The following is a 24,829-nucleotide window of genomic DNA, read 5'->3' on the forward strand; positions in this document are numbered from 1 at the left end:
ATAACCTAGTCTAGTTACCCCTGGATTACCAGTTTTAAGATTTTAAAAGGAATTAATCAGGTGGATTGAAGGAGAATCTTTTTCCACTCTTTGAGTGTTGTCTAAGGCACAAAACCAAGGTAAGCAATTTAGCTGAACAATTTTAAGAAAACATTTCTGACTGTGGAGGGCAGAGTCAGTATAGAGGCTCACTGCACAAGGCACAGTGGATATGGGCCAGATAAATAATGTCTTCCTGACGCTCACTTTACTCCAGCATTACCGCCAGACTAACTCTCACTTTACTCCAGCATTACCGCCAGACTAACTCTCACTTTACTCCAGCATTACCGCCAGGCTAACTCTCACTTTACTCCAGAATTACCGCCAGACTAACTCTCACTTTACTCCAGCATTACCGCCAGACTAACTCTCACTTTACTCCAGCATTACCGCCAGGCTAACTCTCACTTTACTCCAGCATTACCGCCAGGCTAACTCTCACTTTACTCCAGCATTACCGCCAGGCTAACTCTCACTTTACTCCAGCATTACCGCCAGACTAACTCTCACTTTACTCCAGCATTACCGCCAGACTAACTCTCACTTTACTCCAGCATTACTGCCACTTTAACTCTCGCTTTACTCCAGGATTGCTGTGAGATTAAGACTGTTTTTTTTCTCACTAGGGTTACTGGCAGACGGCAGAAATCTCTCCCAGTGGATTCACTCACCGCCCATGGCACTGTGACAATCTCCCAGGTAAGAAGGGGCTTTCTTAGCCGGTGCTGGCATTTGGCTGGGTCATCTGAGAAGTGGAGGGGGAGGATGCGAGCCCACCCAAAAGGGCAGAGAGCGGTAGTGGGAAAGAGAAGGAACATACACTGGGAACTGGGAAGAGAGTGCCTGCAGAACAAACAAAGAGAAGAATGAGTGAGCGGATGTGGAACGGAGGAGAGTGGGAAGACGTTCATGCCAAAAGTCTGAGAGTGTGAGGAAATCTACAATCTGCAACTATCAGTTAGGATAAAGACATCATAGAAAGATAACTGTGTCTGTAATCTGAGTTCATGTAGGATGCAGCTTCTCTCTAATATCAAACATTCAAAGAACAGGGGGTGGCTAGAAAATGCTCTTCTCTCACAGGCAAAGGGGGAGCTTTGAAGTACAGTGGCAATATCCTTATCTTTGAGTCAGGAGGCCCATGTTCAAATCCCACCTGCTCCGGACGTGTGCAGCTATGTCTCTGGGCAGGTTGATTAGAGAATAACTATAACAGGCAGAGAATGCTGACTGTTTCAGGTGACACAGCCAGACTTTGAGCAGTGAATCCAGTTTGAGGGGGACCTCCAGCCTCCTTTCATAGCCAGTCATCGCCAGCAACTCTCAATGCGGGTGTGACTGAAGGAAAATCTACTTTCGTTGACTAATGTTTGGTTACGTTCATAGTTCTCCCTGCCCACAAACTGAAAAACAGAACAAGATTTCTTGAGGTTAAACACTTGTAATAAGATTACAGACCTTGAGCTCCAGCAATCTGTTCTGTCAGATCCCCAGGGCAGGTTCAGCATGGTTTGGAGTCAAAGCAAAGTTTCCCTTCAATTGTCCCATCATATTGCCAGCACAGGTTAGAGACAGAGGGATTCTGTCAGTCTGATATAGTGCGAGTAGCTGATGTCTTTGTCAATGGAGCATCTGTCCCTGATCACTGAGGATGATTCGCTCAATGGGCAAAACGAGCCCAGATTCTGCTGACTGCAATATGGATATAAATCAGACCACCCAGGGTGGTGAATGTTTGTAGACCAGTCACACAGCCTGCATTGTGCAGGTTCAGAAGGAATTCCAGGCATTCCTGAGGGCCCCGCTGACAGGGCTGGATTGACACCTAGTTGTGGGGGTTCTGCTTTACATTGACACTGAATGATAACTGTACACTCTGGGAATAATCCTCCAGCTAAACCCTGCTAACTACACAGTGAATACAGTTACACAACATGTGACCCTTGCCCTCAATAAACTGTGACTGTACAGTTTCACAGTGGGAGATTATTGACCCTCCCTAAAGGGGATGTAGTGGTATGTAATGTTCAATCCATTAACTGGCTTGTTATATGTTGGAATGAAATTCATTTGCTGCCTTTTTCCCAGATTCATTACCTTTGCCATATTCCTTGGTTGAGGAGCGTTATTCTGATTCTGACGAACAGTTCCAACTAGAGGATTCCCCACGTCCATTGTCTTTATCTGACAGTAGTCCGTACCACCAGCAGCAAAGTGATGCTGGGGAGTCCCTGCTGAGCCACAGTCTATCACCTGCAAACCCAGAGCAACGCCTGGCAAGGTTGGAGGAGATGGTGACCTCACTCAGCACAATGCTGGATACGCTCAAAGCTCAGGTAGGGGGGAGGCTGGCACTGACAAACGCACACGACATCGAACACTAACTGGATACACTTTTGGAGGGACTGACTATATCAAATTCAGATTGAAAGGACTGGCTGTATGGCTGCCTGTAGGCATTTCGTGTCCAAAATAATGTCAAGGCACACTTGTGTAAACATGTGTATCAGAGACAATGGGAACTGCAGATGCTGGAGAATCCGAGATAACAAAGTGTGAAGCTGGATGAACACAGCAGGCCAAGCAGCATATTGGGTAACTTACTCCAAATGCAAGAATGCTGAAGGCCTTGGTGCAGGTGCAGTGTGTTACCGCTTGGAATACACAGAGAAGGCAAATCTGGATGTCCATTAGTGTACAATGCTAATTGGCTTCTAACTAAACCATTTAAAACTCAGAATTCTGCTAAGACTCTTCTCTAACTGACTGAGAGCTGGCCATGTGCTCAGCAGAAGATAGGTTCTCCCCTCCAAGTGTTTCCGAATCTCTCTCCACAGATCCTGTCCAAATCTGAATTTCTCCAGCACCTTGTTTTTAGTTCAGATTTCTAGCATCTACAGTATTTTCCTTTGATCCCCTCACCCCCACCCCCCTGCCTGTCATGTGTCATATCTGACATGTAAGAAAATGGTTGTGGTTGTTGGAGGGCAATCATCTCAGCTCCGGGAAATTTCTGCAGGAGTTCATCAGAGTAGTGTCCTCAACCCAACATCTTTAGCTGCTTCATCAATAACCTTTCCTCCAGCACAAGGTCAGAAGTGGAGATGTTCACTGAAGATTGCACTATGTTCAGCACCATTCTTGACTCCTCAGATACTGAAGAGTCCATGTTCACATGCACCAAGATCTGGACAATATCCAGACTTGGGCTGACAAGTGGCAAGTGATATTCGCACCACACAAATGCCAGGCTATGACTGTCACCAAGAAGAGACAATCTGACCACAGTCCCTTGACATTCAATGGTGTTATCATCACTGAATCTCCTACTATCAACATTCTGGGGGTCACCATTGACCAGAAACCCAACTGGACTCACACACATGAACACAGTGGCTACAAGAGCAAGCCAGAAGCTAGAAATACTGCTGCGAGTAGCTGACCTCCTGACTCCTCAAAGCCTGTCCACCATCTACAAGGCGCAATTCAGGAGTGTGATGGGATACTCACCTCTTGCCTGGATGAGTGCAACCCCAACAACACTAAAGAAGCTTGATACCAACCAGGACAAAGCAGCCCCGTTGATTGGCACTACATCTACAAGCATTCACTCCCTCCAACACTGATGCTCAGTAGTAGCAGTGTGTACTATCTGCAAGATGCACTGCAGAAATTCACCAGAGACCTTCAGATAGCATCTTCTAAACCAATCATCACTTCCATCTAGAAGGACCAAGGGCAGCAGACATATGCAAACACCACCACCTCCAAGTTCCCCTCCAAGTCACTCACCATCCTGACTTGGAAATATATCGCCATTCCTTCACTGTCGCTGGGTCAAAATCCTGGAATTCCCTCCCTAATATCATTGTGGGTCAACCCACAGCAGGTAGACTGCAGCAGTTCAAGAAGGCAGCTCCCCACCACCTTCTCAAGGGCAACTAGGGATGGGCAAGAAATGCTGGCCCAGTCAACGACACCCACATTTCATAAATGAATAAATAAAAAATGTTGCCCTTTAATCGGATTACCAGCTCCTTACAAGTTAATTGATCAATTTCTTTTTGCTGCCTTCCACTCTGCAACTGTTCATTGTTTCTCTGTGAGAACAAAGCACTGCAGATGCTGGGAAGTGTCCTACAGGCCTAGCAGCATCAGCAGAGAGAGAACCCGTTACTTGGCTGGTTTTTCTTGCTTCCGTGACCACCCTTCTCTTGGTCTCAATCCCCAGTTAGGAGCGCCATCCAACTAAAGTTGGAAGGCTGACCAGACCAGTAGAAGCCCAGTGGAAGGGTTTGCATCCAGGGTCTGATTGTTGGGTGTAGAGCTGGATGAACACAGCAGGCCGAGCAGCATCAGAGGAGCCAGAAAGCTCATGTTTTGGGCCTATCCCCTTCATCAGCTTACCTGCTCCTCTGATGCTGCTTGGCCTGCTGTGCTCTTCCAGCTGTACACCTTGTTATCTCAGATTCTCCAGCATCAGCAGTTCCTACTATGTCTGATTGATAGCCTCGCTCAGAGAGATGGTGCTGCTGAGGCAGATTAGAGACCACGATGGTGCCTTGGAATGGTGGTATCTGGGTTAAAATTAGAAATTACACATGGTCATCATTTGTCGCAGAGAAGTCCTGCGCAGGATGGCTTTGGGTGTAGCTGTGGCCTTTATAACTCTGCTGTTCTGTGAGTGAGTGATGGTGCAGTGTGACTGTCTGAGCTAACAGCCTGTGAGGCTAATGTCCCAGAGTTGGTACTGTGCCTTCATCATCCCTTTGCTCTGGCTCTTTCTGCACTGTTTAGCCAAGTGGCTGTTCTTAGAAGTCTGTTAGGGGAAAGGCACAAGGTGAGACTGTGATGAGGGGTCAGAGGGCATTGAAGCAGTTGCCCTATAATACGATAGTTGTGTTCTTGTGCAACATTGTGCTTTTGAAAATTGCGTTATAGGGAAATGGCTATACTGTACAGTAGAAAGTTTGCCTTATCCACACAACATCCAGTATTCATCAAGTGCGTCACAGCCAATTTGCATTTACAAGGCACGTGTTATAGCAGAAATACCTGTACTTACAATGCCAATAGTGGTTTTAAATCAGAAGGGAGTGTGGATGAAAGTTATGGGAATGATGCTCAACTGTGAGGATATCGTCATCTTCAATGGTTTCAGCATTCCTGCTGGCAGTGCCCTCATCAGTGGGCAGCTCAGTCATGATTAGCACCATCTCCACTGTCAGACGGCGCTGCCCATTCCGGAGAGTTCCTACTGCCACCGGTTCTGTAACACCTTGACGTGCCATAGGAGGGAATTTGTGACAGTGACTGTAGTGCAATATGTTTGGATGATAGGGTATTCATTTTTGAATCATTGCCAGTTTGTACCAGCTCTGAGTTTGTGTTTCATCTTTGATGAGAGATGACAGTACCCTCAGGATCATGACCCATATCCCAGCAAGAGAGCACCCTCAGGCACATGACCCATATCCCAGTGAGAGAGAGTGCCCTCAGGCTCATGACCCATATCCCAGTGAGAGAAAGTACCCTCAGGCACACGACCCATGTCCCAGCAAGTGGGAGTACTTGCCTTGCTCTTACGCTGTTGAGTTTGTGACAGTCTGCCTTTCTTCCTTATCTAGAATGCCGAGCTGTTAGTGCGAGTCAAGCACCTGGAAACATGTGAATGCAGAAAGTCCATGTGCTCATGGCAGGGGCAAGAGTATGAAGAGGGTCAGTCATGGGAGCAGGATCACTGTGCAACCTGTACCTGCACTAAAGGCGAAGTACATTGTTCCAGGCGGGATGACAGTGCAGTCTGTCAAGGTGAGTACCGCACACTGCTCTGGGATAGAAGGAAGGCCTAGTACATTGAAGACACATTGTCTTCCAGTGAGTGGTGTTCACTAATATTGCAGTGTTATGACCGTGGTGAAGGAATGCACTGATAACCAGCCTCGCTACTCCTCAAGGCATCCCATTTGTGACAGTGTTTTGGTTCAAACACCAGAATAACCAAATTGTTTCCCTTTTTTGCTGCTGAAAGAAATGCCAGAATGAAAGAGATTTTCACCAGATTCATTTAATAAACTCAAAAATAATTTGATTCTTACACAAAAGAATTTTCTTTAAACAAGTGAAAAAATTGTTTTTTTCAAAGAGGATCCCCCTCGTTCTCACACACCACCCCACCAACCTCCGGATACAACGCATAATCCTCCGACACTTCCGCCATCTACAATCTGACCCCACCACCCAAGACATTTTTCCATCCCCACCCCTGTCTGCTTTCCAGAGAGACCACTCTCTCCGTGACTCCCTTGTTCGCTCCACACTGCCCTCCAACCCCACCACACCCGGCACCTTCCCCTGCAACCGCAGGAAATGCTACACTTGCACCCACACCTCCTCCCTCACCCCCATCCCAGGTCCCAAGATGACTTTCCATATTAAGCAGAGGTTCACCTGCACATCTGCCAATGTGGTATACTGCATCCACTGTACCCGGTGTGGCTACCTCTACATTGGGGAAACCAAGCGGAGGCTTGGGGACCGCTTTGCAGAACACCTCCACTCGGTTCGCAATAAACAACTGCACCTCCCAGTCGCAAACCATTTCCACTCCCCCTCCCATTTTTTAGATGTCATGTCCATCATGGGCGTCCTGCAGTGCCACAATGATGCCACCCGAAGGTTGCAGGAACAGCAACTCATATTCCGCTTGGGAACCCTGCAGCCCAATGGTATCAATGTGGACTTCACCAGCTTCAAAATCTTTCCTTCCCCCACCGCATCCCAAAACCAGCCTAGTTTGTCCCCTCCCCCCACTGCACCACACAACCAGCCCAGCTCTTCCCCCCCCCACCCACTGCATCCCAAAACCAGTCCAACCTGTCTCTGCCTCCCTAACCTGTTCTTCCTCTCACCCATCCCTTCCTCCCACCCCAAGCCGCACCACCATCTCCTACCTACTAACCTCATCCCACCTCCTTGACCTGTCCGTCTTCCCTGGACTGACCTATCCCCTCCCTACCTCCCCACCTATACTCTCCTCTCCACCAATCTTCTTTTCTCTCCATCTTCGGTCCGCCTCCCCCTCTCTCCCTATTTATTCCAGAACCCTCACCCCATCCCCCCCTCTGATGAAGGGTCCAGGCCCGAAACATCAGCTTTTGTGCTCCTGAGATGCTGCTTGGCCTGCTATGTTCATCCAGCCTCACATTTCATTATCCTGAAAAAATTGTTTGACAAGTTATATATATTCTAGAATTAAACTTAATCCCAAATGAATACCTTCACACAACCATCATGATAATATATCTATTTATTTTTGTTTTTGCAACTTAATAGTCTCCTCAACTTTCTTGGTTAACCATGGGTGATTTATCCCTGTCTTAGAATCTTTCCTCCTTATTGGGCTAGATTTTTGCTGAGAGTCCAGAATTACCCGTTTAAACATCTGCCACTGCTTGCTTACTGTCATTCCTGCTAATCTACCCACTCAATTCATACCTACCCAGTTCACTTCAGCTAGCTCTGTCTTCATTTCATTGTAATTCCCTTTATTTAAGTTAAACTCAGTTGTTTTCAGCCTAAGTTTGACATTCCAAATCTGAATGTTAAATTTATTATATTATGATCACTGTTTCCTCTGAGGTCATTTATTAATCCTGTCTTGTTACCTATTGCTAGATCCAGGATAATGTGTTCCCTGCTTGCCTCTATGATACTTTGATTTAGAAGACTATCCGTCAGGTATTCTATGAGTTTGTTCTCATGGCTACCCTTTCCAATTCAATTGACCCAATCAACATGAAGATTAAAGTCACCCATAATTAGTGTTCTATTCTTTTTACCTTCTCCTATTATTTGCTGATTTATACCCTTTTTTACAGTGTGGCTACTGTTGGGGATCTATACATTATTCCTACCAATGCCTTCTTTTCCTTGTCATTTTTTACCTGCACCCAAATAGATTCTACATCATCCGAATCCATATATATCTCTGAACTGTCCTTATTTCAGCTCTTATTAACGGTGTTACCCAACCACCATTTCCAACCCTCCTGTCTCTTTAAAAGATCAAATATCGCTAAATATTAAGTTCTCAGTTTTGACCTCCTCCTGACCATATTTCTGTAATGGCTGTGAGATCATATTCATTTATCTCAATTTGCACCATTAGCTTTCTACCTTATTCTGAAAGTTTTGTGCATTAAGATACAAAGCCTTTAAGTTTGTTCTATTATTGACTTTCCCTACACTTTTACGATTCCTTGTTACGATATGACATTCGTACATTCTGCACCTTCTCTTTATTTTCTGGTAACAATCAGTCCTATTGCTAACCTGCAGTCTACCTTCTCCTTTACCTCCTGATTTTATAATTTTCCATATAACTGAACCTATCTCCCAACTGTACCATTTAAAGCCCTAGCTACAGCTGTAGTTCTCCAATTTACCAGGACTTTAGTCCCAGTAAAAATCCGCTGGAACCAGTCCCATCAGAATAGCTCTGTCATTCCCCAATATTCCATGAATTCAAACCCATAGGTCCCCTGGGCCGGATGGGATTTATCCTAGGATCCTCTGGGAAGCCAGGGAGGAGATTGCCGAGCCTTTGGCATTGATCTTTAACTCGTCATTGTCTACAGGAATAGTGCCAGATGACTGGAGGATAGCAAATTTGGTTCCCCTGTTCAAGAAGGGGAGTAGAGACAACCCTGGTAATTATAGACCTGTGAGCCTTACCTCAGTTGTTGGTAAAGTGTTGAAAAAGGTTATAAGGGATAGGATTTATAATCATCTGGAAAAGAAGAAATTGATTAGGGATAGTCAGCACGGTTTTGTGAAGGGAAGGTCGTGCCTCACAAACCTTATTGAGTTCTTTGAGAAGGTGACCAAACAGGTAGATGAGAGTAAACCGGTTGATGTGGTGTATATGGATTTCAGCAAGGCGTTCAATAAGGTTCCCCACAATAGGCTATTGTACAAAATGTGGAGGAATGGAAGTGTGGGAGATATAGCAGTTTGGATCGGAAATTGGCTTGCTGAAAGAAGACAGAGGGTGGTAGTTGATGGGAAATGTTCATCCTGGAGACCAGTTACTAGTGGTGTACCGCAAGGGTCGGTGTTGGGTCCACTGCTGTTTGTCATTTTTATAAATGACCTGGATGAGGGCGTAGAAGGATGGGTTAGTAAATTTGCAGACGACACTAAGGCCGGTGGAGTTGTGGATAGTGACAAAGGATGCTGTAGGTTGCAGAGAGACATAGATAAGCTGCAGGTTGCAGAGAGACATAGATAAGCTGCAGAGCTGAGCTGAGAGGTGGCAAATGGAGTTTAATGTGGACAAGTGTGAGGTGATGCACTTTGGTAGGAGTAACCAGAAGGCAATGTACTGGGCGAATGGTAAGATTCTTAGCAGTGTAGATGAGCAGAGAGATCTCGGTGTCCATGTACACAGATCCTTGAAAGTTGCCACCCAGGTTGACAGGGCTGTTAAGGAGGCTTACAGTGTTTTAGCTTTTATTAATAGAGGGATCGAGTTCTGGAACCAAGAGGTTATGGTGAAGCTGTGCAAAACTCTGGTGCGGCCGCACTTGGAGTATTGTGTACAGTTCTGGTCACCGCATTATAAGGTGGATGTGGAAGCTTTGGAAAGGGTGCAGAGGAGATTTACTAGGATGTTGCCTGGTATGGAGGGAAGGTCTTACGAGGAAAGGCTGAGGGACTTGATGCTGTTTTCATTAGAGAGAAGAAGGTTGAGAGGTGACTTAATTGAAACATATAAAATAATCAGAGGGTTAGATCAGGTGGATCGGGAGAGCCTTTTTCCTAGGATGGTGATGGCATGCACTAGGGGGCATAGCTTTAAATTGAGGGGTGAAAGATATGGGTCAGATGTCAGAGGTGGTTTCTTGGCTCAGAGAGTAGTAAGGGAATGGAACGCTTTGCCTGCAACGGTAGTAGATTCGCCAACTTTAGGAACATTTAAGTCAGCATTGGACAAGCATATGGACGTACATGGAATAGTGTAGGTTAGATGGGCTTGAGATCGGTATGACAGGTCGGCACAACATCGAGGACCGAGGGGCCTGTACTGTGCTGTTATGTTCTATGTTCTATTTCTCTCACACCAATATTTCAGCCACACATTTACCCGTTTAATCTTGTTGACCTTGTGCTAATTTGCTTGCGGGTCAGGTAATAATCTGGAGATCGTTACCTATATGGTTCCACTTTTAAATTTAGCCCCTAGCTGCTCATATTTTGTCAGCAGAACCTCTTTCCTTTTTCTTCTTATATCATCAGTACCTGCATGGACCATGACAACTGGATCCTTCCCCACTCACTCCAACTTCCTCTGCAGCCCAGATGACATATCCTAAACCCCGGGCACCAGGCAGGCAACAGAGAGGGGTGTCTATTCTGATGATGCCATCTCCATTTTACACCTACCTTTCTCTCTTCTACCCCTCTTGAATGGTTCCCTGTACCATAGTGCTATGGTCAGTTTCCTCATCCTCCCTACAGCCACACTCTTGTCCACACAGGGAGTAAGAATCTCAAAACCTGTTAGACAAGCTCCTGGGCTGAGGCTGCTTCAGCACTACCTCCTGACCCGTCTCCCTGCCTCGCTGATAGTCACACCCTCCTGTCCCTCACCACTGACCGAATTCAAGGTAGTTAATCCAAGGGTGTGACTGCTTCCTGAAACCCAGCTTCCTGGTAATTCTCCCCCTCCCTGATATATCACAATGTTCGAAGCTCAGACTCCAGCTCATCACCTCTGAGTCGGAGTTCCTCAAGCAACCAACACTTCCTATAGATGTGTCATTATGAACTGTGATATTCCCTATGTTTTGTACAATAGGGCAAAGAAGATCAGACATAATAATCCCAGTAATGTCTAACTAATGTTTGCTACAAGTTTACTCATAACACTGTACTTCTAATTCAATACCTCAAGAAATAATTTGAACAATATCTATCATTTGAACAGTAACTATCGTCAGTGGCTCACTGTTAGCAAATCCAATCAAAGTTATGGTCTCAAATCTCACTCCATAGACCTGAGACCATGATGTAGACCAAATGACACTGCAATGCTATCGAAGGAGCTGTGTTGTCAATGGTAGAGTACTGAGGGAGTGCAGTATTGGCAGAGGCGCGGTCCTGAGGGAGTGCAGGATTGGCAGAGGGGCGGCAATTTGGGAGTGCAGTGTTGGCAGAGGGGCAGCACTGAGGGAGTGCAGTGTTGGCAGAGGGGCAGCACTGTAGGAGTGCAGTGTTGGCAGAGGGGCGGTACTGAGGGAGTGCAGTATTGGCAGAGGGGTAGCACTGAGGGAGTGCAGTATTGGCAGAGGGGCAGTACTGAGGGAGTGCAGTATTGGCAGAGGGGTAGCACTGAGGGAGTGCAGTATTGGCAGAGGGGCAGTACTGAGGGAGTGCAGTATTGGCAGAGGGGTAGCACTGAGGGAGTGCAGTATTGGCAGAGGGGCAGTACTGAGGGAGTGCAGTATTGGCAGAGGGGTAGCACTGAGGGAGTGCAGTATTGGCAGAGGGGCGGTACTGAGGGGGTGCGGTATTGGCAGAGGGGCGGTACTGAGGGAGTGCAGTATTGGCAGAGGGGCATTACTGTGGGAGTGCAGGATTGCTAGTGCTGTAATACTGAGGGACATTTGCATTGCCCGAGGTGCTGGTTTTCAGATGGAAGATAATGTAAAGTTTAGTGTGCCCTTTCAGATGTGTAGGGAGAGAAGCCTTGTTGTTGAAACTCTAGATACAATTTGTTCTCCTGTGCTCACAGTCAGCAATGCCCTTGTTGCTTGTCCCCTGTCTCTCATCAGCCTTGTGCTCTGAACATTGTGCTTTGTTCCCAGATCCTTGTGTTACCAGACCCTGCAAGAATGGGGGTCGCTGCAAAGCTCTCCCCTCAGACTCTGGGCAACATCCCTCTGGATTTACCTGCAGCTGCCCTGCGACATTTACAGGACGTCTGTGTGAGAAGCCCATGGTTCAGGTAGTGACATGCTGAGCAGCTCACGGCCAAAACTGGTTATGTTCATTGGATGGAACAGGCTGACATGGTCACCAATCCAAAGTATTGGACCGGGCCAATCGGTCTATCAGAATGAACCCTTTAGGGGTTGTGGGGAGGGACGTGGGGGTGTGAGACTGCACAATAACTGACCATGTCCCAGTATTGTGGCGATGTAGCCGTAGGTGCAGATTATTACTAAGGTGTGTTTGGTTGACCTTTAACCCTCGCCTTGTTCACTCTGCAGGTCTGCTCTCTGCCCAGGCTTACAGGTGCTTGTAAAGGGCAACACCGCATCCCATCAAAGCGCTGGTTTTACAGCACCCTCTCGGGTCTGTGTGAGCAGTTTGATTACGGCGGCTGTGGCGGAAACAGCAACAATTTTCAGACGCATGAGGAATGCATGAAACGATGTGAGGTCGGTGCTTGCTGCTTCCGTCAGCCAAAGCTGACCAACTTCCTGATTGGCTATGACCATGAAGGTTATGATCGCTATGGATACAACACATCTGGCCTGGACCGGTCTGGGAGGCAGGTGGTGGCCTTTAACCCTGTGCGTTCTGGGCCTGCACTGTTTGGACCAAATGGACAGGTCTTTAGTGGCCTGAGCGATGGGCGTGAGTTTGACAAGTATGGGTTTGACAAACAGGGTTACGACCGAGATGGTTTTCACAAGGACACTGGGTTTAATCTGACTGGATACAACAAAAGAGGAGAACACGACTCCAGAGGCGAGTTTGACACAACCGGGTTCGATGCTGAGGGTTATAACCGTGCCCACTTTGACTGTTTTGGGATCAATCGTGAGGGGTTCAACTATCTTGGCCACTTTGCAGCCTTTGACTATCATTGTGAATACCTGCCATCATCACACTGCCAGGCCATCAACAGAGCTGACCTGAGGAGAGAGGTGGTCAGCTTCAGACCAGGCCAAAGGTGTGAGGACGTCTTCTGTGGCCAGAGCTGTGGCTGCACCTTCCGAGGTCGTTCCTATCACTTTGGTGAGTCCTTCGAGTACGGTTGTGAGATCTGTCTGTGCAGCTACACCGGAGTGATCGAATGCAACTGTCGGCATGTCAGTCAACGTAAGGAGATCCGAGACATGATGGCTACTGAGATGAAGGCTTATCAGGCAGCAATACGGGATCTCTACTCGAAACAAGGTATGGCCTTGTCTCAGCTCCACATTACTATAAGGGAACACGTGTACAAAGGTGCACTCAGTGTGAGGGCACACTTACATCTGTGTGTCTGAGTGTGAGGAACGGGCATGTTCCTGGGAGCCAGCAGCTGTGTTTTTTTCATACAAGGATCAACACAGCTGAGTCTAATCCTGTCTTTATCTGTCAGTCCTGCCTCACCTTACCCCCCAGCAATTTGTGTGTGTGTGTATATGTACACACAAATATCTACACCTGCCTGTCTATGTGTCTGTGTGTGTGTCTGTGGTTAAGGTGCTGTGTTTCGGATGAGACATTAAATTGAGCAAAATAAAATTCAAGAGCTGCGGATGCTGTAAATCAGAAACAAAAACAGAAATTGCTGGAAAAGCTCAGCAGGTCCAGTAGCGTCTATAGGGAGAAATCAGAGTTAATGGTTTGGGTCGAGTGACCCTTCCTCAGAATTGCGGAGCTCCAGTTCTGAAGAAGGGTCGCTTGACCAGAAATGATAATGCTGATTTCTCGCCATCACATTGAGCCCTGATCTTTCCTTTTAAGTGATTGATAAAACCCCATGATCCTATTTTGTAAATAAAGAATGGGATTCTTCTTGGTTTCCTGCTTATTATTAATCTCTCAACATAATCACCTAAACAGATTCTGACCAGTTGTTATGTCAACACCACCTGGGGACGTTGGAGAAATAGATTCACCAACAGGCAGCCTCTTTCCTTCAGAACAGAGCCCAACTTCACCTATTCACCAAACTATCGATACATTCTTGAGCTGAATGTTGTAGAGGTGTGGCCGTATGTAGCAGCAGTGCAAGTCCCTCTGTTAACATTAAAGTCGCCACCGCAGCCCCACACCATCAGTTCTGTTTAGTGCCAGAATAAAAGAATGCTTACAGGATTGTCTGACATTCCTTCATCAGTCATTTGTACTGCTTATTCTCCTTCAACCAAACCCACTAAAACAGATGAACCAAATTTTCCATCACATTGCTGTGTGTGGGATCCTGCTGATTATGGACAGAATATATGATAGAATCCCTACAGTGTGGAAACAAGCCCTTCGGCCCAACAAGTCCACAACAACCCTCACAGCATCCCGCCCAGACCCATCCCCCTAATCCACATATCCCTGAACACGATGGGGAATTTAGCATGGCCAGCCCGCTTACCCTGCATATCTTTGGCCTGTGGGACGAAAACAGAGAACCCGGAGGAAACTCTCACAGACACAGGGAGAATGTGTAAACTCCACACAGACAGTCGCTTCAGGGTGGAATTGAACCTGGGTCCCTGGTGCTGTGAGGCAGCAGTGCTAACCACTGAGCTACCATGCCACCCCTGTAAATGATGAATTCCTGTATAATAACAGTGTGCTTTCCTATGACCTGACAGGTACTTGGGAGGAGTTTGCCACATTGAGAGCAGAGTATGCCCCACAGGCCAATGGCCTGTCTACCTTCCTTCCCTGGCACCGATACTTTCTCCGCATGGTTGAGCGGGAGCTACAGAAGGTATCATGTGACATCAGCATCCCGTACTTTGAATGGACCATTGACGTGGGCTCGATGGAGAGCTCGACTGCCTGGCAGGCTAATTTCTTTGGACCAAATGGAGACTCTGAGACACGCTGTGTTTTACATCACCCGTTCCAGCTGGACAGCAAATGGGAACCTTGCCTCCGTCGCCAGTTTAACTCTTCCGTCGCTCTGCCCGATGCCATCAACATCCAGCTGATATTGGCCGAAGAAGACTTTAATCAATTCTCCATTCAGATGGAGGCCATCTCGGGTCTTTTCCATGTTTGGGTTGGAGGTCACATGGCCTCACCTTTCAGTCCTTACGACCCGATCTTCCTGTCTCATTATGCATTTATCGACAAGCTCTGGACCCACTGGCAAGACCGCAGTCCCAGTGGCTTGCCGCGTTATCCTCCTGAGCTCCGGTTTGTGAAGATGAAACCGTTTGACATGGCCCCCGATGATATCCTCCTGTCTCAGCAACAGCTGTGTACCACCTATGCACCAGTTACACTCGGTGCCCCCTGCAACGTTACGACCCCTGACCCCCTGCTCCGTCACCGAGACGACTACAACAGGGAAGATGGTCATCGAACTGCCCAGCCAGAGCTGCAGGGACAATATGATGTACACGGCTACAATCAGTATGGATACGATCGCCATGGCTACGACCAATCTGGCTGGGATCCATATGGTTACAGCAGAGACCATTTCAACCGGGATGGTTTTGACATTGAAGGGTTTGACGTTTCTGGATATAATCGGTACGGCTTCAATCGATCCCAAGTCACACCATTTGGAATGAGGAAGGATGAGTCCTACCTGCCTTATGTTGAGGTGGAGCTCATTGAGTCCTTCTTTGACAGGGGTTATAATATGTATGGATACAACAAATTTGGTCTGGATAAGAACGGGTTTGATGTGTTTGGCTTTGATGAGAAAGGCTACGACAAGGACAACTGTAATTACTTCTTCCGAGGCCCTCATCACATGAGATTCTACTTCTTCATCCAGCAGCAGTTATACATGACAAGTCCCAAGCTGCTGCTCAATGTTAAACGTATCTGCCCACCTGTAAGCCCACTCCCAGGTTGGTGGCTTGTTCAGAACTGGATGACTATCGATGTGCAAGAAACGGTCACAACAATCAGGCTGATTGAGCAGAAGTGGGCATCCCATCATCCATTTGACCACGGATATATTCCCAGCATCACCTCCGTGAAAGACAACAATCTCTGGCTCCCTGTGACTCCTGACCTCAGGTAGGCATACCTGTTTGCTTATTTGTGGTTGATTTCAGAGCTAGTTTTGTGAGGACACTGTTTCCGACATACAGCATCTGACCTGAGGAAGCACTTCTTCCTCAGTTACAGAAGGGAGGTTACATAGGTGCTGGAAATCAAGCTGTTGGCAGCATTTATGGAGAGACCTGCACAGTTAATAGGGGGAAGCTTGGCAGGCCATTTGAGGCAGGTTTGGAGATGGGGCAGTGAGCAATATCAAGCCTTAATGCATTGCGCCAGTTGTCTGAAGCATTCCTGCTTTTCTTGGGAGCCTCTGCAGTGATGACAACCTTTGTACAGCAGCAGAGGAAGCCAGTAAAAGATATTAAATGGGCAATTTGCAGCAATCTTCCAAGAGTGATGCGGTTGTGAAAGTTTCCTCAAAAGGCCCGTTGCCCTGTCAGCACCTCAGCTAGTCAGAGGAAGTGCTTGGCCAGAGGTAGATGACCCAACTGATCACTTGCCTGAAAATTGGCAAGGAAGCTTTATGTGCTGCTAGCAAATTTACGTTCCTATAACAGACCCGAGCATCCAGGAACACACTATCACAAAAGTTCAGGTCACAAAGACGTAAACATTAGGAACAGGAATACCCCATTTAACCATACAAAATGTCATACATTGTTTTATCTGATTGTGATCTCAACTCCACAATCTTTGACACCATTGTTAATCAATAAACCATCTAATCTAACCATGAAAATATGCAGTTCTAACAAAAGTTTGGAGTTTAAAATGAAGTCAGAAACATTTTGGTCAGTTGTGTGAAAGTTTTTTTTTAATTTAGACAGGAGTTTTGAAACAGTGATGTAAATGCATCAATATAAAGAAAGCATGTGAGTGGGATTGATGCCTGAAGGGACCCCAGTGATGGTAAAGGATGAAATATTTATCATGGCGGGTTCATGACACGCAGTGTAAACAGACTATAAGCTGTTATTTTAGTTTTAACTTCCCAGCGAAAACAATCAGCTTTTGGTTCTGAGGTAACTATGGTACGACTCAAGTCAGGGGAACCTGTCACCTCAGCAGAAGTATTTCTAACCTGTGGAATTTCCGAGGCAGGAAAGCTTGTAAAGAAGTCTTAAAATTGTTACAACTAAGAAAGTTTAGGCCCTCAGAACTTGATTTTTAAAATTCAGTCATGGGACAGTAGCCATCACTGGCTGGCCAACATTTAGCGGTTCTCGAACTGAGTGGCTTGGTACGCCATTTCCAAGGGCAGTTCCGAGTCAGCTACACTGCTGCGGGTCTGGAGTCACATGTAGGCCAGACCAGGTGGGCATGGCAGATTTCTTTCCATGAAGGATATTAGTGAACGAGATAGGTTTTTCTGACAATCAATAATGCTCATTGGTAGATTCTTAAATCCAGATTTTAAAAAAAACATTCAAATTCAAACCCAGGTCCTCAGAGCATTAGCTGTGTTTCTGAATTAATAGTCTTGTAATAATACCACAAGGCCATCGCCTCTCCTTAAACTGTGAAAGGTTTATGGTTGGAGATTTAGGGTGAAATTGTAAAATTGTTTCTGTAGTCCATGACAAGGAAAGTCTCAGTTAAATGGAAACATAATGAGTTGAGAGAATTCTAATTTCTCTGCATTGAACCTCTGTAACATCTAGCTTTGAAAACCAGTAATGAAGTTTATTTTGAGATAACAAGGTGTAGAGCTGGATGAACACAGCAGGCCAAGCAGCATCAGAGGAGCAGGAAACCTGACGGTTCGGGTCTGGACCCTTCTTCAGAAATGGGGAACGAAAAGGGGATTCTGAAATAAGTAGAGAGAGAGAGGGAGAGTTGGATGGAAGATGGATAAAGGAGCAGATAGGTGGAGAGGAGACACAGGTCAAAGAGGCTCCTTTATCTACTCCTCCTTTATCCATCTTCCATCTGTCTCCCCCACCCCTCTCTATTTATTTCAGAATCCCCCCACCTCAATTTCTGAAGAAGGGCCCGTACCCGAAACGTCAGCTTTCCTGCTCCTCTGATGCTGCTTGGACTGCTGTGTTCATCCAGCTCTACACTTGTTATCTCAGATTCTCCAGCATCAGCAGTTCCTACTATCTCTGAATTGAAGTTTATTTTGTTGTTTATGTTAAAATCTTTCTGAATTGTCTTCTCTATCCATATCGCTTGGTTTGTCCATATCGTGTAGTTTGTTTACTTTTCTCTGTTTTGTGCAATAATTAGATGCTCTGTTTCTAAAGAACTTCTAAAGCCTTCAGTGAATATGCTTTGTTCACTAAGCACCACATTAACTAAGTAAAAGAAAACTGAAAACATGATTCATAAAGTCAGGTTTCACTCTGGGACCTGATTTACTCACTAAATATAATACACTGCCCGAGACTCCATTCCTGTCTCAGGAGGAGAACTCCCCAGACAAACAGCTCTGTTTACATCCATAAACATCGACCCAGCCAAAGAGACATTTGCCACACTGCTGGACGAATCAGGACACCGGCAGCACCATGAAATTGCTGGATCTGTGTCTCACAGCCCACTTCACCTTCAATGGCCACATATTCAAACAAATCAGCGGAACACCAATGGGATCCCCACTATCACGATTGATTGCAGAAGCGATAATGCAAAGATTAGAATGGACATTGCTCCCCACCATCCAACCCAAACACTGGGTCCGCAAAGTAGACAACACCATTGTGATTATCAAATGGACAAGTAGAAGAAACCCACCGACACATAAACAACATCCTCATCGGAATAAAATTCACAAAAGAAGCAGAGAACAATAATCAATTACCCTTCCTAGACATAATGGTGGAACGTAAGAACAACAGGCAACTCCAGACTAGCATATACAGGAAGACCGTACATACGGACCAGATATTTAATTACACCAGTGACCACCCTAGCACCCATAAACAGAGCTGCATCAGGACATAATTCATATGAGCCATAGCACGCTGCAGCAGCCCAGAATTGCGCGGAGCAGAACAGGAGCTCTTTTACAGAGTTTTTAAAAGGAATGGATACCCAAAAAGCACAATCCACCATTATCTCTGTGACAGACCGCAACAAGAAGACACAACACAGCCAGACACACTAGTCACCCTACTATACATCAGAGACGTAACAGAGATGAACACAAGACTGCTCAAACTCCTAGGTATCAGGATAGCCCACAAACCAACAACCACCCTGTAACAGCTACTGACGAAGGTACAGGATTCCATACCGACAACCAATAAAACTAATGTGATGTCCTAAATACCATGCAAGGACTGTGAGAAACATTACACAGGCCAAACTGGAAGTAAACTCACAATAAGGATATCCAAGCACCAACTCACCACCAAGAGACACGACCAGTTCCTACTGGTCTCAATACACACAGACAAAGAAGGAAACAAATTTGACTGGGACAACACATCCACAATAGCATAAGCCAAACAGAAACATTCCAGGGAATTCCTGGAGGCCTGGCATTCCAGCCAGAACTCCATGAACAAACGTATTGAACTGGACCCCATATAGAAACCACTGAAAAACAGAACCAGAAGTGATGCCAACCTCACCAGCAAACCTAGACATATAAATACCACGTGGGACGGAACACTGACGATGTTACCGAGCAGGGTGATGAAACATCTGCAGTGAACCATACCAGCTCAGCGAGCAAGTCTACAACCTCATCCACAACCCGAGCTACAAATCTTCCCAAAAATTTTGAGACTAACAACCCTCCGAGATAAACGCTGTCTCCTCATCTCAGTCTTAAATGGATGACCTCAGTGCTGATCTAATTGTCCTCGATTCCCCAGCTAAGAAAACATCCTTTTGGTATCCACCTTTCCGTGACCCTCAGGATTTTAGTGTCTCACAAAGATCACCTCTCAGTCTTATAAACTCCAGTGGGCACTGACCTAAACTGTCCAGTATTTGTTGTTATGATATACACCGTCCCAGTCAAGTGAACCTCTTACGAACAGCTTCTGCTGAAGCTGTATTTTTTTCTGAAGTATAGAGACCGAAATTAGACGCAGTGCTCCAAACGCTGTCCAGCTGAGGCCCTATATAGTTGTGGTAATACTTCCCTACTTTTGCGTTCTATTCTATTTCAACGAACGCCAACATTTTCTATCATAATCAGTTGCTGTAGTTGCGTAACAACTTTGAGATTCATGTATCGGGATACCCAGGCTCCCCTGGATCATAGGGTTCTCTTCCTCCATTCCAATAATGTGCTGTGTTTCTATTCTTATAGCCAAAGTGAACATGTTCACATTCTCCTACATACAACTCCCATTTTAGCCTTAAATTAACTATGTCCTTGTGTAGACTCTTTACCACGTCTTGACACTGTCCTTTCTGACCTGTTGTTTTGTAATGAATAAATTAATCTAATGTACATTCAGCCATTTATCCAAATCATGAACATAGATTGCAAATAGTTAAAATCCCAGCATTGATCCCTACGGCACTTCATTAGTTACAGTTTTCCAACTCAAACATGACCCATTTATCTAGACTATTTTCCTTTTATAATATTTACAATGCCCTATCCTCTACTTCATTACGCTCTCCACCCTAAGCTGTTATTTTGTGAAATAATTTTTGATGTCATACCGACGTTGAATGCTTTTGGAAACCCAAGTATCTTGTAGTAGATCTCATGGCACTGTCCCTGCCTCTGGGTCAAGAGACTGCATTCAAGTCCCACCTGCTCCAGAGCTGTGTAATAACATCTCTGAACAGGCTGATTAGAAAATATCCAGCACAATAGAGCTTCACCGATAGTCATCTTCCGTGTTGCTTCCTCGAAGAATTTCAAAAAGTTAGTCAAAAATGAGTTCCATTTCATGAGACATGTTGACCATACCCTCTCCCCATCTACCTCTCCACCCTCCTCTCTCTTTCCCTCTCTTCTCCCCACCCTCCCACTCCCCCTGAGTCGCTGAGTTGGATGTGGTTTCACTCACTCTGTGTCCTGTCCCCCTGTAGGTTTTGTTTTGAGTTGCACTGGTATTCTGGCTGTCCGTTGGGCACTCTCCCAGTCAGGTGCCCCGACCTGTGCCAGGACACCAAGTGCCCGGGATTTCCAAATGCGGAGTGTCGTGTGCATCGCTGTGGCGCCTGTTTCAGCGAGTGGTATGACCAAGGGAGCAGCCGCCATGTCATGTGTCACGGTTGGTTATTGGTGACTCCCAGTCAGTCTGTGTCAGATTGATGTGAGGAGTTTCCTTTATTTGTAGCTGTAAGGCCAAGGTGGGAGTAGTGGGATCAGGGTGGAGGTGGGCTTCAAGGTGTCTCAGTGGGGGATTGGGAGTGGGGAGGGAGCAGGGTGACCCCGTGTAACCGAGCGACATCCCTGCCTTCGATCAATGTGAATCATTGCTCAGGGAGAAAGAGCTGTTAGAAATGATTCAACCTCAGTAAACAGTGAGAGCCTCAGCAGGGAATCTCTCTGTTCCAATCAGATTGATAGATATGGAAATGTTTCTTACCAGCGAGGGTATGACTGGTTTGAGTCCAGTATCAGGGTGGCTGAAAGCCTCTTTTGCAGATGGATTGGACCCAAGCTCTGATGAAGGGTCTAGGCCCGAAACATCAGCTTTTGTGCTCCTGAGATGCTGCTTGGCCTGCTGTGTTCATCTAGCCTCACATTTTGTTATCTCTTCCAGGTGCTGCTCCCCATCTCTTGTTCTCATTCCCCATTCCCTCGTTCCCCATTCCCTCGTTCCCCACCATTCCATTTCTACTCAACCAACTTCATCCTCATTTCTGTTCTGTCTTGCTTTCCGTTGTGTGTCAGAACACCTTTTTGGATTCCTGTGCTCCCTGTTGTTCCCACGCTCCCTCTGATTCCCATGCTCCTGGCCGTTCCTGCGATTCCTCTGATTCCTGAGCTCTCTGATTTTCCCTTGCCTTTGGTAGCCAAGGCATAAAGTGTTACAGCTGGGAGATGATGCGGGAACCTTGGTTAGGCCACAGCGAGAATATTGTGTGCATTTCTGGAATCCTCATTATCAGAGGGATGTGATGATAGCACTGGAGAGGCTGTAAGCGGATTTACCAGGATGTTGCCACAGTGGAGTGCTTTACTTATGAAGGGCAATTGGACACACTGGGGTTGTTTTCCTTGAAGCAGTGGAGGTTGAGAGGGGATGCGATTGATGTGTATAAAGGTATAAGCGGCATAGAACAGGTGGACATTGAGAAATATTTTCCACTTGATGAAGGGATCGATATCCAGGGATATAGCTTTAAGGTTAGGGTAGCAGGTTTAGAGTGGATGTGGGGAAAAACCTTTGCCCCCAGAGGCAGTGGGGAAATCTGCAGCTGACGGCCCGTAAGGGAGGTAGAGACAGAAATCCTGCTCACAATGAAGAAACATTTAGAGGGACAGTTTATCGAACCAGGCTCTGGGCAGTCAGTGGGGCAGGAGCAAAGTCTTTGGTTTTCTGAGTGTTTCTCCTGAGTGTGAATTCAGTCCAGAGTCACAATCGCTCTCTTTTCCACTGTGAGGAGTTGTCCCGGTGAACAGCCAGCAACACATCATGACTCATGTATTATTCCTGGCCCGTCTTTCTTCCCACCACATCCCTGCAACACCCCCACCCTCCAACCCAACCTCCAGCCTTCGCCCCGACCCGCAGGAAACTGAGTTTATGAATAGAAGTTCCCGGGGCAAAGGAGGGAAGAGAATGTGGAATATTAGGAAGGTTTGGGAGTGATAGAAGGTGAAATGGTGAAATTTAATTCAATCCAAACAGTGAAAGAGGTGAACATTGAGGAAGGGGCTTCAGTGAGGGGTGTATAACTCAGCGAATATGACAGTGGGATTGGTAGTACAGGGGAGTGAGAGTAACAAATGTTTATGCACAGTGATTGTTAGAGTGGATAGATATGGGGTATGGTTGTGGGGAGAGCATATGGATAGGGAAGACTGTGGGTTTGGCTCGGATCCTGGTTTGGGATATGGGATATGGTTGTGGGGAGAGCATGTGGATGGGGAAGAGTGTGGGTTTGGCTTGGACTCTGGTTTGAGACACTATGAATTGGAATACAGCATTCTCATTGAACTGGATTATCTCTCCCTGCTCTGAATTTGCACTGTTTATTCTGGGATTTCAATCCTCATTTTAAGGAGCAGCAGGGTGGGGTTTGGAACCAGGACTGCATTGTATTGTTCATATAGTTTAGGCCTGGCCACTCAGTTTGTAAATAATAAATTAGAATGTATATTTTCTCCCTGTCAAAGGTTGTAGCTACAAAGGACAGAGTTTCCACAATGGAGATTCATTCATCGTTGATACCTGTACATCTTGTGTGTGTTTGGTAAGTAGCCACAGCAGAAAGTGGTGGTGGTGGGGTGGAGAGGGGGGAGCTGGGGAGGTGGTTGGCAGGGCAGGGAGGTGGGTGGGGAGTGACAGAGAGCACCGGTCGGGGGCAGTGGTGGGGGAAACTGTGTCAGAACTGCAGTTGGAGGGACAGTGTCAGCACTTTTAGTACGGGTGCAGGGGGAGGGAGGGAGAGAGAGAGATGCAGCACTTTAGGTCGGGGTGCAGGGAGAGAGACTGTCAGCATCTTCGTTGGGAGTGTAGAGGGTGAGAGAGACATAGAGAGAGAGAGAGAGAGAAAGAGTGAGTGTGTCTGGGCCTTCAGGGGATGAGATGTGGAACAGTAGAATGGATTGGGTGGAGGGATTGTGGGAAAGTCGGACTCTCGGAGAGCCTTGTTTATGAATGTGGCTGCTGATCAGATGCTTGCTGTTCTGTTGAAGAACGGTGCTGTGTCCTGTGCTCCAGTGCAGTGCCAGGCTCTGAGCTGTAAAGACTTTGTGAGGAGACCGGGATCCTGCTGCCCCGAATGCCCCCAAGGTAAGTGGGTGTTTGTTCTCTCCATTCCTGTCTTACTGTTCCAACCTGGATATGTAGAGGAACAGTGGGACTGCCAAGTGGCACTTGGCTGGATTACTGGCTAGGGATGCAGGGTGAGGCACACGTTGAAATAATGGCTCAGGTCACCATGATGGTCCCACCGTTTCGATCTCACCCCTCTCCGGAGGCATGGTGACCTCCAGGCATGGCGACCCTCAGGTAAAACTACCTGAAGTCCTCTCCCTCCCTCCCTCTCCCTCCCTCTCTCTCTAATGAGTTAACTTGATTTGATTTGTTGCTGTCATATGTAGGTACAGTGAAAAGTGTTGTCTTATGTGCTTTATAGGCAAATGCATCAGGGGTATGGAACAGAGTGCAGCATTCAGTGTTACAGCTTTCGAGAAGGCTCAGAGAGAGAGCAGCATGAACATAAAAGAGGCCTCTTCAGAAGTCTGATAACAGCGGGACAGAAACAGTTCTTGAACCTATTCGTACATGTTTTCAAACGTTTGTCTTCTGCCCAATAGCAGTGGGCAGAAGACCATATAACGGGGGTGGGAGGGCTCTTTGATCATGTTGGTTGCTTTCCTGATGCAGCAGGACTTATAGATGAAGTCAGTGGATGGGAGGCTGGTTTGTGTGTGTGATGGACTAGGCTCTGTTCATGACTCTGTGCAGTTTATTTCGTTCTTGGGAAGGGTAGTTGCCAAACCATGCTGCGATGCATCCAGATAGGATGTTTGATATGGTGCATCTACAAAACTTTGTAAAAGCTGAATTTCCCTAGCCTCCTGAGGAAGTAGAAGTGTTGCTGTACTTTCTTGACTGCAGTGCCATTTACCATGGCAGATGGACCATGAAAGATTGGTGGTGATCGTCACTCCCAGGAACTTCATGCTCTCTGCAATCTCTACCTCAGCACCATTGATATAGATAGG

At 46.6% G+C, this 24,829-nt stretch overlaps 1 protein-coding gene across 2 annotated transcripts in view; it reads left to right on the top strand.

Moving 5' to 3' along the window:
- Nucleotides 1-24,829, top strand: part of kcp (kielin cysteine rich BMP regulator) — a 132,099-nt gene that overhangs the window by 21,393 nt on the left and 85,877 nt on the right. For both annotated transcript variants that reach the window (XM_059654530.1, XM_059654531.1), the window contains 9 exons: nt 669-741; nt 2,131-2,378; nt 5,670-5,853; nt 11,913-12,052; nt 12,318-13,233; nt 14,637-16,023; nt 21,013-21,197; nt 23,273-23,349; nt 23,795-23,891. In XM_059654530.1, the coding sequence (XP_059510513.1) occupies nt 669-741; nt 2,131-2,378; nt 5,670-5,853; nt 11,913-12,052; nt 12,318-13,233; nt 14,637-16,023; nt 21,013-21,197; nt 23,273-23,349; nt 23,795-23,891 (3,307 nt within the window). The remainder of the gene's footprint in view (nt 1-668; nt 742-2,130; nt 2,379-5,669; nt 5,854-11,912; nt 12,053-12,317; nt 13,234-14,636; nt 16,024-21,012; nt 21,198-23,272; nt 23,350-23,794; nt 23,892-24,829) is intronic.

The sequence above is a fragment of the Stegostoma tigrinum genome, chromosome 25, assembly GCF_030684315.1.
Source record: "Stegostoma tigrinum isolate sSteTig4 chromosome 25, sSteTig4.hap1, whole genome shotgun sequence".
NCBI lineage: Eukaryota > Metazoa > Chordata > Chondrichthyes > Orectolobiformes > Stegostomatidae > Stegostoma > Stegostoma tigrinum.